The sequence below is a fragment of the Bombina bombina genome, chromosome 4 (assembly GCF_027579735.1).
Source record: "Bombina bombina isolate aBomBom1 chromosome 4, aBomBom1.pri, whole genome shotgun sequence".
Taxonomy (NCBI): domain Eukaryota; kingdom Metazoa; phylum Chordata; class Amphibia; order Anura; family Bombinatoridae; genus Bombina; species Bombina bombina.
In genome coordinates, this window is record NC_069502.1 from 885,792,436 (window position 1) to 885,806,301 (window position 13,866).

The 13,866-nt window shown below is 36.9% G+C and overlaps 1 protein-coding gene across 1 annotated transcript in view; it reads left to right on the plus strand.

The window, feature by feature from the left end:
* The window catches only part of ADGB (androglobin), a 693,780-nt gene that overhangs the window by 209,591 nt on the left and 470,323 nt on the right, over positions 1–13,866 (plus strand). Inside the window, exon 10 of the mRNA XM_053711792.1 lies at positions 13,326–13,448. Within this exon, the coding sequence (XP_053567767.1) occupies positions 13,326–13,448 (123 nt within the window). The remainder of the gene's footprint in view (positions 1–13,325; positions 13,449–13,866) is intronic.

A 13,866-nucleotide genomic window follows, 5' to 3' on the forward strand; every position in this document is an offset into this window, starting at 1 on the left:
CCTAGGTATCCTTTTCGGCAAAGATACTAAAAGAACAAAGCAAATTTGATTATAGAAGTAAATTAGAAAGTTGTTTAAAATTGTGTGCTCTATCTGAATCATGAAAAAGGTCAAGTCCCTTCAAGAGATATTTTAATTTAATTCTGTGAAATTATTTCTCTTCATTGAATAGCATACATAGATATGCTTAGTATTTGCAGTGTACTATTAGGAACTAGCTGGTTATTGGTGGCTACATACATATGCCTCTTCATTTGCTGGGGTTAAATACATAGTTACATGCAAATAAAAGTGCAATAATGAAATACTCTACCACAAAATATTTTCTTTTTGCAAATTTTATTTATGTCCCTTTGATCTATTTATTTATGTATTTATTTTTCTAATGTGCTTGGCTTCCATTACATTGGCTACAATAGAGGGCATCAACAACAATATACAAGGTGCAATTTAACCCCTTTACCCAAAACAACGTATATATATATATATATACATCATGTGGTACATTGCTAAACGTATTGCATAACGTAAAAAAAAAGCCCTAAACTGCATACAGGCAGACCTTCTTCCATTACCTAAGATGGTGGTCACCAGTGGGGTGAGGGAGGGAAGAGAGCTGTTTGGGAGAGATCAGGTATGGATCGGGGGGAGGGGGGAGGGAGTGTCAGGTGGGAGGGTGGCTAGTGTCAGGTGGGAGGGTAATGTCTATTCTGCATAAAAAATAACCTTACAAGCTAATTGATTAACCCTTTCATTGCCAGGGATTTCAAGTAAGATGCGCTGCTGCAATTAGCGGCATTCTAATTGCCAAAAACCAATGGCAAAGCCATGCGTGTCTGCTATTTCTGAACAAAGAGGATCCCAGAGAAGCTTGTATAACCATTTTTTATATGACTGCAGTAGTTTTATATTAATAATTTCAGTGAGAAACCCAAAGTTTGCAAAAAAGTTAACTATTTTTTTTATATGATTGTATCTCTCGGCAGAATAGTGGCATCAAATATGCCAAATTGGGCTCTAGATCAATACTTTGGGTTGACTACTTTAAAAATATACATAGTTTTCATTGGTAAATTCCAAAATCAAAAGCTATGTTTCTGTTTAAAACAGAATGATAGAAAAAAAATGCTCAAACTTCTCTGGTGCATTGGGCACGTTTTTCTCTGAAATTCCTGGTAGGGGTTAAAGGGACCAGTCAACATCAGAATTTTTGTTGTTTTGAAAGATAGATAATCCCTTAATTGCCAAATCCACAGTTTTGCATAACCAACACAGTTATAATTATATACGTTTTACCTCTGTAATTACCTTGTATCTAAGCCTCAGCAGACTGCCCCCTTATTTCAGTTCTTTTTACAGACTTGCAGTTTAGCCAATCAGAGCTGTCTTCATGGTAAATTCATGTGCATGAGCTCAATGTTATCTATATGAAACACGTGAACTAATGCCCTCTAGTGGTGAAAAACGATCAAAATGCATTTAGATTAGAGGCGGCCTTCAAGGTCTAAGAAATTAGCATATGAACCTCCTAGGTTTAGCTTTCAACTAAGAATACTAAGAGAGCAAAGAAAAATTAGTAATAAATGTAAATTGGAAAGTTGTTAAAATTACATGCCCTATTTGAAACATGAAAGTTTTTTTTGGACTTGACTGTCCCTTTAAGTGAAGTAGTATTTTCAGAGGAATCAGGAAAAGTGCAGGTATAAACAAAAGTTGAGTCGGTTGTAAACATGACTGTCCCAGAGATAGAGCATGCAATTTTAATAAACGTTCTAATTTACTCCTATTATCAATTGTTCTTCGTTTTCTTGCTATCTTTATTTGAAAACCATGAATGTAAATCTTAGCAGCCAGCCCATTTTAGGTTCAGCACCATGGATAGCGCTTGCTTATTGGAGGCTGACATTTACCCACCAATAAGCAAGCATAACCCAGGTTCTCAACCAAAAATGAACCGACTCCTATGCATCACATTCCTGCTTTTTAAATAAGGATAGCAAGAGAACGAAAAAAATGATAATAGGAGTAAATTAGAAATTTGCTTAAAATTGCAATTTAGTCAGTTTTTAATGTTCTTCGGAACTAATCCTATTTATTTTTAGATGATGACTTCTCTTTAACCCTTCCTGAATTAAACAGCACATCATTTTTATGTTGATTGCAATTAAATAATTTGCACATTTTGAGTGCTGAGATTTGCATATCTTTTAGCATCCAACTTCTACATTAATTATCAACTCAACTGCAAAAAAAAAAATTTCTTTCTTCTAATACATATATTTGAAATCATGTGATACTTCAGATTTATTTTATGCTGTCAATCATTAGGGTATTTATTACTTTTTGTGCTGCTCTAGGCACAGGGAAAACAGCTATTCGTACCCCCAATGACAGCGATTTTATTATATATTTAATGTTTGTACTTCAATTACAGTTGGAAGGCATCATGCCAATAAACTATCTCTGAATCTTGCTTCTGAAGTCACAAGCATAAAGAACAGAAATCCCACAGCACCATTTAATTACCATCAATCCTTTTTTCGAACATGGAAATCCAAACAAACAGGCGACGTTTCAGGTGTTTAACCCTTAATCATGCCATACAAATGAACAAAAAAAACCCAGTGTTTAAATACACACCCATTTACCATGGAGCTCATTATAGTCCCAGACCATATACCACATTAAAATAACACACTAATAATTAGGGATGCACTGAAACGTTTCGGCCGAAAATTGCATTTTTGGCTATTTCGTTTTTCGTTTTTCGTTTTTTTGCCTGTTATTTTCGGTAAAATTATTGTGTAGCATGTTTCAAATGTTATGCTAGCCTAGAGCTGCTGTTTAAGTTCATTACTTGACTTACTGTTCTGCATATAATGAGTTTTCTAGGACTATACTTTATTTGGATAATTGGTAAAAGAACCTGTTGATTATGATTCTGTTACATATAACTAAATGAAGAATAATACTGTATATTGATATTTAATATTGTTTTAAGTAGGGATGCACCAAAATGTTGGTCGCAGAAACATTTTGGCCGAAAATTGCATTATTTTTTGCCTGTTTTTTTTTTCTTGGTAAAATTATTGTGTAGCATATTGTTTTAAGATATTTTTGTCCAATTTTAGTGTGTTACTTTCAATAAAAGTGTGGGCTTTTTTATTGGCTCTAATTATGCAAAAAAAACCTAAAAAAAAAATATTTGAAAATAATTTGAAAAAATACATTTTCAGTATCGGTTTCGGTTTTCGGCCAAGTGCATCCCGGATTTTCGGATTCGGTTTCGGTCCAGAATTTCCATTTCGGTGCATCACTACTAATAATAAAGTACTGGCATCTAGTGGCCATTTAAAATATTACACATAAGCATGTACTGAAATGTTACAACAGAAGCACTACAATGTTTATACAAAATACAATATATACATCTCTCATATTAACATATGCTGACACAAAATATCAATGTATTAAATGATAATCAATCAAATATTTTGAATATTACTACTATAGAAAATATCTACATATTCATAGAAAAATAGAAAAGTCTTTCTCCCTATTTAATCCCTCTGGCACCATGGATTCCAATTTAGAGATCCAAAATAATTATCTTTGTTTTAAAAAGGTCTCCATATTACCTCCTCTTCTTGGTTTGTTCACAACAGGAGGCTCCAAGTTCATGTGGGCCATATAGATAACATTGTGTTAACGCACAAGGAGTTATTTAATATTTAGCACAACACAGTACTAACTGCAAGTCAATAGATAATAAATAAAAAAGTAATGTGATCAGGAGGGCTGTCAGAAGAGGCTTAGATACAAGGTAATCACAGAGGTAAAAAGTATATTAATATAACTGTGTTAGTTATGCACAACTGGGGAATGTGTAATAAAGGTATTATCTATCTTTTAAAACAATAACATTTTTATTGTAGACTGTCCCTTTAATTTCTGCAATATATGTATTAAAAATGTTGCAGCTAAAGTTGTTGAAACTGAGAGTGAACTTGCCTGTGTTGTCATTTCCTGTTATGAGCTGTATAATACTATAGTATTGTTCCTTCCCCACATAGCCCCTACAGGTCCTACGCTCCCTAACCAGCTGTATTACATGTATAGTGCCTCCTATTCAGCTACCAGGCACCACTGGCTGCAATAGTACTAGCTGTGCAGGGTCACTATTTTGTGTGCTGTTCAGGTGCGCAGTGCATGTTGCCCTCTGCCAACCCTGCAGCATGTGTAACTCATAAGTGTCCATGAAAACATGGCCGAGGTGGCAATCCTACTGGTAGCTGAGTAGGGGCACTTTACATGTAATGCAGCTGGTTAGGGAGCGTAGGAAAATTGTGAGCTTTGTAGAGAAGACACAATATAATATCATATATTTAATAGCAGGAAATGACAACGCAGGCAAGTTTCCTCTCAATTTTAACAATGTTAGCTGCAAAAAAGTGTAATACATGTATACTGCAAAAATATTCTTTTTTCAAATATTGTACTTTGTTTACTGACTATAGTGTCCCTTTAAAGGGAGACTAAAGTCAAAATTAAGCTTCCATGATAGATTGTGCAGTTTTAAGAGACTTTCCAATTTACTTCCAATATCAAACTGGGCACAGTCTTTTTATATGTGCACTTTCTGAGGCACCAGTTCCTACTGGACAATATTTTGCAGCGTATACATAGATAAGTCTATGATAAATAAGTCTATGATTGGCTTATGGCTGACACATGATACAGGAGAATTTTAAATTGAAGTAAATTTTGAAATTTTGGGGTTTATATCCCTTTAAATAGTAGTGAAGTCATCTGGGCCGAATTATCAAGTTCCAAATGAAGCTTGATTACCCTGTTTCCCGGGCGAGCCTTCATGCTTGCTGGAAACCGAAGTTATGAAGCAGCTGTCCAAAGACCGCTGCTCCATAACTTGTCCGCTGGCTCTGAGGCTGCAGTCTTCAATCCGCCCGATCCTATACGATCGGGCTGATTGACACCCCCTGCTAGTGGCAGATTAGCTGCAAATCTGCAGGGGGCGGCATTGCACAAGCAGTTCACCAGAACTGCTTGTGCAATTATAAATGCCGACATAATTTCACAAACGCTAGGATTGACTATTGAAACAAATAAAGGGGACTTTCATTCATGAAGTATACTTCATGTAGAAATCTCCTTTATTTGTCTCAACCGATCGACGATTTGAGCTACTAGCAAAGCCCACGGCTAAAAAAATGTTTTGCTAAGAGGTGACGTTTTCACCTCTTAGCCAATAGCAGTGCGGTAAATCCTACTTGGCACCCATGGGAGCCGGATTTACCGCAATGCTATTGGCTAAGAGGTAAAAAAAGTCACCTCTTAGGAAAATTTTTTTTTGCCGTGGCATTTGTTAGCAGCTGAAATAGCTGATTGGTTGAAACAAATAAAGGAGCTTTCTACATGAAGTATACTTCATGAATGAAAGTCCCCTTTATTTGTTTCAATAGTCAATCCTAGCGTTTTTTCCTACCTTAATTCCGATTGGCTGATAGAATTCTATCAGCCAATCGGAATTCAAGGGACACCATCTTGGATGACGTCACTTAAAGGTACCTTCATTCAGTCGTCGGATGTCGTTGGAAGAGGATGCTACGCGTCGAATGTCATGAAGATGGACCCGCTCCGCGCCGGATGGATGAAGATAGAAGATGCCGCCTGGATGAAGACTTCTGCCCGTATGGAGGACCTCTTCTGCCCGACTTGGATGAAGACTTCTGCCCGTCTGGAGGACGACTTCGCCCGGCTTCGTGGAGGACTTCGGCCCGGTTGGGTGAAGGCGTCTCAAGGTAGGGTGATCTTCAAGGGGTTAGTGTTAGGTTTTTTAAGGGGGGATTGTGTTGGTTTTAGAGTAGGGTTGGGTGTGTGGGTGGTGGGTTTTAATGTTGGGGGGGTATTGTATTTTTTTTTACAGGTAAAATAGCTGATTACTTTGGGGCAATGCCCAGCAAAAGGCCCTTTTAAGGGCTATTCATAATTTAGTATAGGGCAGGGCTTTTTATTATTTTGGGGGGCTTTTTTATTTTATTAGGGGGATTAGATTAGGTGTAATTAGTTTAAAAAACTTGTAATTATTTTATTATTTTCTGTAATTTAGTGTTTGTTTTTTTTGTACTTTAGATAATTTTATTTAATTGTAGTTAATTGTAGTTAATGTAGGAAATTAATTTAATGATAGTGTAGTGTTAGGTGTAATTGTAACTTAGGTTAGGTTTTATTTTACAGGTACTTTTGTATTTATTTTAACTAGGTAGTTATTAGTTAATAACTATTTAATAACTATTGTAGCTAGTTAAAATTAATACAAAGTTGCCTGTAAAATAAAAATAAATCCTAAAATAGCTACAATGTAACTATTAATTATATTGTAGCTATCTTAGGGTTTATTTTATAGGTAAGTATTTAGTTTTAAATAGGAATAATTTATTTAGATTCATTTAAATTATATTTAAGTTAGGGGGTGTTAGGGTTAGTGTTAGACTTAGGTTTAGGGGTTAATTCATTTGATATAGTGGCGGTGGGCTCCGGGAGCAGCGGTTGAGGGGTTAAACACTTTATTTAGTTGCGGCGGGGTCCAGGAGCGGTGGTTTAGGGGTTAAACACTTTATTTAGTTGCGATGGGGTCCGGGAGCGGCGGTTTAGGGGTTAATAACTTTATTTACGTGCGGCGGGGTCCGGGAGCAGCGGTATAGGGGGTAAACAGTATAGTATAATTTGGGTGTTTAGTGACTGTATACCAAGAAAGCTGAAAAAAAGCCGACAAGCAGCGAGATCGATGACTGTTAGTTAACAACAGTCCGTTGCTCATCGCACCGTACTTGGTGCGCGGCTTTTTGACAGCTTTTTTGGTAACTTTGGAGAACGTATTCAGGTCCGCGGCCTCGATGTAAGGCGAACTTAGGTGAGCGTATTGGTGCCGTTGAATGCAAGAAAGTCGACGGCTTGATAAATAGAGGCCAGAGTCTCTACTATAAAAGAAGCGGATGAGCCAAGGAAGACCACTCCAAAATCAAGCTGGATAAAGGTCACGAAACAGAAACCCAAGACATGAGGACCCGAGTCTGTTCTGCTTTGTTAATAGGATCTTTTGTTCAAGACTTAATCCTCTCTGGTTGCTAATCCAGACATGCCTTGAATCAACAAAAGTGGACACTTATAATTGACGACCTCAAGCTAGTTCTCCACCCAACACCCCTCCACTTCAGGAATAGGTTTGCATTCTAGACTTATTTCCCTCCCACCCTAACCCCTCTGCCTCTCTGACTAACCCCATACATAATTCTCCGCAGCATCAACTCTGGGTGGCCCCTACCCCAGACAATCTAATTAATTTGCCCCAACTCCCTCTTTCTCCTTCTCTTCTCTCTCTCTCTCTTCTCTCTAACTCTCCTCTCCCATAAATCTACACCCTCCACCTATTATTATTTACTTTAGAAACCTACTTTTTATACTCCCCCCTCATTGAAACATTCAGTTTGAAATTTTGTTGAACAAAAATGTTAATTTATTGTTGTTTTGTTTTATTGTTATTTTGTGATGTCTTGATGTATCACTTGCTTGCTTATGCAACAGAAATGTAACTAAATATAAGAGGCCCCGACCTATGCTCCAGAAATGTAACTTAAGTGATCTAACCCATCTTGGAGGTACTACATCTCCTTATATCTACAACACCATACCTATTGTGGGATATTTTATTTTCAGTAGAGCACCTTACCATACCCTCAGTAACCCATAATGATGGTCCCAAACATCATTCTACTCTCACATAATGTGAGAGGTCTCCACTCAGACAGAGGCGTATGGCCTTCATGTGAACATTATATACCTACAAAAAAACCATTTCACCAGTTCAACTATTCCAAAATACTGGGCCAGGTAATTCCCACAACACTACCACGCCACCTCAGACACAAAAAAAAGAGGAGTCTCTATACTAATCCACTCGTCGCTACAATTTTTACATAAAGAGACAATTGCTAATGAAGAGGGTATATATATTTCAGTATACAACCAGATACAGGGCATGGACATTCTACTATGCAACATTTATACCCCAAATGAGGGCCAGCATACTTTTTTTTTGTAACATTACACACCTATTAACCGGATGGTCTAAGCAAAGAATACTTTAAGGCAGGAAACTTCAATATAGACATCCAAGCCTTAAGATATAGTTTACCACAGACACAATAAAAAAAAAGTGGAGATTAGGTTCTGTGGCCAAGGAGGTAACAGACTAATTAGGGCCTCTTACTCTCATAGACACGTGGAAAGCTATATACGGGGTCACCACAGATACCACATTTTATTCACATACTCCAAATTAGACTATATATTCATAAGTCAAATACTTCAACCGGTCCTAAGTTCAAATGAGATAATTCCCTGTGTGTGGTCGGATCACTCCATTTCACTAGTTAAGTTGGGAAACTTGAGAGACCCAAATATAATACAATACTGGACATATGATTCATCATGCCTCAAAAACCTGGTAACTAACACTAACTTCCTGAAAGCAATGGGAGAAGATTGGCAGCTTAATTTAGACACAACAAATAATCCAATTTCTGTCTAGGCAGCCCACAAGACGGTGGTTAGAGGCATTCTTATCAAAGAAAAATCGATTTATAAGAAAAAGATTAACACATATATAACACAATTAAAAATGAGATAACAGCCTTAGAAAGAGAACACAAAAATACACAATCTAAACTAATCTTCCAGAAACTGCAAAATAAAAGACAAACTTTAGCTACATACATGAATGAGCATTCTATAAAAATAGCCCATAGACTAAAAACAAACTATTTTATTTACACTAATAAACCGGACAGATACCTAGCCAAGAAAATAAGACACCTGCCAATCCTTTTCAATTCCCGTAATACAGAACCTGACAGGTAATAACATGTCTAACCCACAAGAAATAGTGGATACATTCGCACATTATTATAGTGCCCTATACAATGGCAAGAAAGTGGACCACAAAGAGGAAACACTACATACAACACGCTCCTTCCTAGACAAAACTGATTTGGGCAGTATAGCGGAGGTGGATCGCAAATTTTTGAATTCTAAAATCACACACGCAGAAGTAGCATCTGTTATTAAAGACCTCAAACTGGGAAAAGCTCCAGCCCTGACGGGTTTCCTGGAGAATACTACAGACTTTTTAAATCTACTCTAATACCCCACTTAGTTAAGTTTGCCAACCATATTATGGAGAGACAAGATATTCTTCAAGCAAGGATTGTGGTCATATCTAAATCGGGTAAAAACCCCAAACATTGTTCCAGTTACAGGCCCATATCGCTCATTAACCAAGACCTTAAAATAGTGACTAAAATTCTCGCAAACAGACTTAAGATTATTCTCCCAACAGTCATCCACCTAGATCAAGTGGGATTAATCCTTGACAGAGAGGCTCCAGATAACATCAGGAGGATGGTTTTGGTGATTGATTACTTAGCAGATAGAAAAGTGCCTTCTCTGCTCCTCTCACTGAATGCAAAGAAGGCATTTGATAGGATTGACTGGAGGTTTATGTGGGCAGTATTGGAAAAGATGGGACTCAAGGGCCCTTTTTTGACAGCTATCAAAAATATTTATTCTACCCCCCGTGCTCATGTTAAAGCGATAGGCCACCAGTCCAAAAATTTTGCAATACTTAACGGTATGAGGCAGGGATGCCCAATTTCCCCCCTTTTATTCGCCATCTGTATTGAGCCCCTGGCAGTTTCTATAAGAAACTCACAAGATATCTCAGGTGTGAGAATTGGGTCAATAGAACACAAAATAACTTTATTCGCAGACGACATCCTAATCACCCTTACTAGGCCTCTGATCTCTCTTCCTAATCTATTCAATACCATCAACGTCTTCTATTCAATCTCAGGTTACAAACTAAATAGAGACAAATGTAAAGCCCTCCCAATAGCCATGCCGAACCACACAATTAAACTTATGGAAGTTAATTTTGACTTCAAATGGGCAAAAGGTGATATATAGTATCTAGGGGTTAAACTGACACCACATTCCTCACAGCTTTATAAAACAAACTTCTCACCCCTGTACAAAATAATCAGATCAGATGGCAAAAACAAAACATTCCTTGGTATGGAAAGCTCTCTCTCATAAAAATGAATATCCTCCCCCAGACTGCTATACTTATTCCGAGCCCTGCCAATAAATGTTCCCAAACAGGATTTAGATTCAATTCAAGCAGCACTACACGGTTTTCTCAGAGGCAAAAAACACGCTAGAATCCCATCCTACACTCTGACACGTCATAGACAATTGGGGGAAGGGGGTACCAAACCTTTCAGATTATTATCAAGCTTCCAGAATAGCCCAGATATCCATTTTCAGTAGAAAAGAGAAGAACATATTGTGGCCCACATTAGAATCTAATATGGGAGACCTGAGCTCACCAGAAGATGCACTGTGGACTGTGAACGGGGAGGGGGAGAGGCCCAACACCTGCCCTCAAGTCACTAAACTATCAATACAACAATGGAAAACAGTTAACAAGACTTACGCTCTTATGCCCACCCATTCACTGATAACGCCACTAAAATACCTGATTCAAAAAGATTACAGACCGCTCATACAAAAATGGGAAAATAAGGGCCTATACAGAGTGGCGTATGTTCTAACACATAAACCCCCCTTGACTTATAGCCAGTTAGAACAGAAACTGGACTCTCTACCCCTACAATGATTTCTGTACTTGCAGCTCATGACGGCCCTCCGAAAACACATTTCAAATATAGCACCCTTCTCATTAAACACCCTAGAACGGATTTGTATCTCTCCCACTAGACCGAAAAACATCATATCTCAAATTTACATCGCTATACAATCTGCCAAAACTAGAAGCAAACAGCCCATGATACTGAAGTGGGAAACAGATATAGGGGAGGAAAAAGATATTGATAAATGGGATAAAATACTTTTCAATTCCTCCAAAGGTTTACTCAGTGCAGATATGAGGGATAATTGTATTAAGACATTGTTTAGATGGTACCTAACCCCTGTGAAAACGGTACATCTAATAAAATGCGGAACTAGGAATTGCTACAGGGGATGTAATACAATAGGAACATACCTCCATATGTGGTGGGAGTGTCCCAGAGTTTGCGCAATATGGGTAGACTTATCCAAACTATTAAGCACTATCTTAGATGAACAAATTTCCCTCACTATACCACAGGCATTATTAAATGAAAGGATACCAAGATATAACTCTCATATAAACACTTTTATAAGAATCATTTGTACAACAGCGAGAATAAGCATTGCCAAACATTGGAAGTCAGGTGCTCCTACATGGAGAGAAATTAAAAATAAAATTGATTTAACATATGCTATGTATGAAACAGCAGCACATATCCAAAACAAGACAGAATCTTTCTACAAGGTGTGGTACTACTGTTTACTTCATAAAGATAATTCACAAATTCAATCTGTAACAAATAGCGACAGTGGTACTTCTGCATGAGTACTAGGGTAATACGGCTTCTATAGTATTTTAAAGTAGAGGTACTCTTAACTGTCAATTTGCAAGTAAGTGTAATAATATTTTATTGGATGCAAAAAGATAAACATCGAGACAAACTGTTGGTTTTAATAGTTAAAGTTTTAATGGTTTTACATTTCAATGTTTTCCTTTTAAAAAGCCAGTTATGTTTTACACTTGTACTCTCTGTTGCTGGTTTCCGCCTGCTGAAAATCCCTTACCAAGCCAAATTATACACTGGTTATGGAATAAGCACACATTTGGACACTCTAACTGGGCATAATTAGCCACCAGCCTTGGACTGTAAACTCTGATGGACAGAGAACATTCATTCTATCCCAAGCGCTGTTCAGCTCGCGATTGGTACTTGGTATACTGTATAACGAAATGTACTGTTTATTGGAAAAATGTTTAATTAAAAATATTCCAACCTAAAAAAGAGATTTACACATTTAACCATCTATCTTCATACTTTTAACTGGTATAGTAACTAATGTATATTTATATTGACAGCTGATATGCAGATTGTATGGCATGTTCTGACACAATAGTTTAATATATGCCATATTATTTGTTTAACTGAACATCTGAAAGCAGTAATGGTGAATGTTTTGCTAAATTAAAGGGACAGTAAAGTCAAAATTACAATTTCATAATTTGGCTATAACATGCAATTGTAAACAACTTTCCAGTTTACTTCTTATAGCTAATTTGCTTTGTTCTTTTGGTATCCTTTGTTGAAAGTCAATTAGGTAGGTTCAGGAGCAGCAATGCATACTGGGAGCTATCTGGCGGCTGCACATATATGTCTTAAGTCATTGGCTTACCCTGTGTGCTCAACTTGCTTCCTTTAATGCGTTGCTGCTCCTTCAGAAAAATATACCAAGAGAACAAAGCAAATTTGATAATAGACGTAAATTGGAAAGTTGTTTAAAACTCTATGTTCTATCTGAATCGGAGAAGAAAAAATGTGACTTCCATGACCCTTTAAATCCCATTAGATTATATTAAAATTTGATATATTAATATATAGGGGTCAATTTATTAATGTGCCAGCGGACATGATACGATGTAGCATATCATGTCCGCCGCACATCGTTAAATGCCGACAGCATACACTGTTGGCATTTATCATTGCAGCAGCAGTTCTAGTGAACTGCTGGTGCAATGCCGCCCCCTGCAGGTTCACGGCCAATTGGCTGCTAGCAGGGGGTGTCAATCAACCCGATCGTATTCGATCAGGTTGATTTCTGTCCGCCGCCTCGGAGCAGGTGGACAGGTTATGGAGCAGCGCTTCATAACTTCTGTTTCTGGCGAGCCTTCAGGGTCGCCATAAACACGGGGCATCAAGCTCCATACTGAGCTTGATAAATTGACCCCATTGACTTGATTTATTTTATAGTTTCAAAGAAATATTCAAGTGAAGATCTTAGCTGCAAATTACTTTTCACTGCACAATTATATTTATTTTATAAATGTATACTGGTACATACTAACAATAGTTAGTATTCTGAACATTCTTAAGAATGTTATAAAGAAGTACCTGTCAAGCATTCTTATTGGTTAATGGCCTAAGTAAAATGTTACAGCACTTAGTGATATTTAGTGGATGGAAAATGTAAACATAAGTGTCAAACACTAAAAGGTTTAAACTACTTTTTAAAAATAACTTTAAAAAAATCTTTGTTTTTCTTAGTTTTTTTTTTATTATATATTTACAAAATAAAATAAAAAAATGTGGTGAGTAATTAGTTTTATTTCACAGAGAAAACAGAAGCAAAAGAAACTGGGAAAAAGAAAGCTGACAAAGAAAAAATCAGATCTGCTCCACATTCCGCACGGCCTCCTTCAGATTTACCTGTGTCTTCGCAACCTCTGCTTCGAGAAAGTAAGTTCAGTATGAAAACAAAAAGGTTAATTTTGTCTTAATTCAGTAGCAGGCTCAACATTTTTTTTTATACAATAGAAGTATCTTATGGATAATTATTGTAAATTCGCATGTCTTTGAAAAATGTATAGATACTTTAAGTTTCTTAATAGCCCATGTTTATATTTTCTAATTGAAACCTCAACCCATTGTTCTTAATTTAAAAGTACAGTTTACTTGAAATGTTTTATTGTTTAAAAAGATAGATAATCCCTTTATTACCCATTTCACAGTTTTGCACAACCAACACGGTTATATTAATACACATATTACCTCTGTGATTACCTTGTATCTACGCCTCTGCAGACTGCCCCCTTATGTCAGTGCTTTTGACAGACATGCAGTTTAGCCAATCAGTGCAGACTCCTAAATAACTCCATGGTGTGAA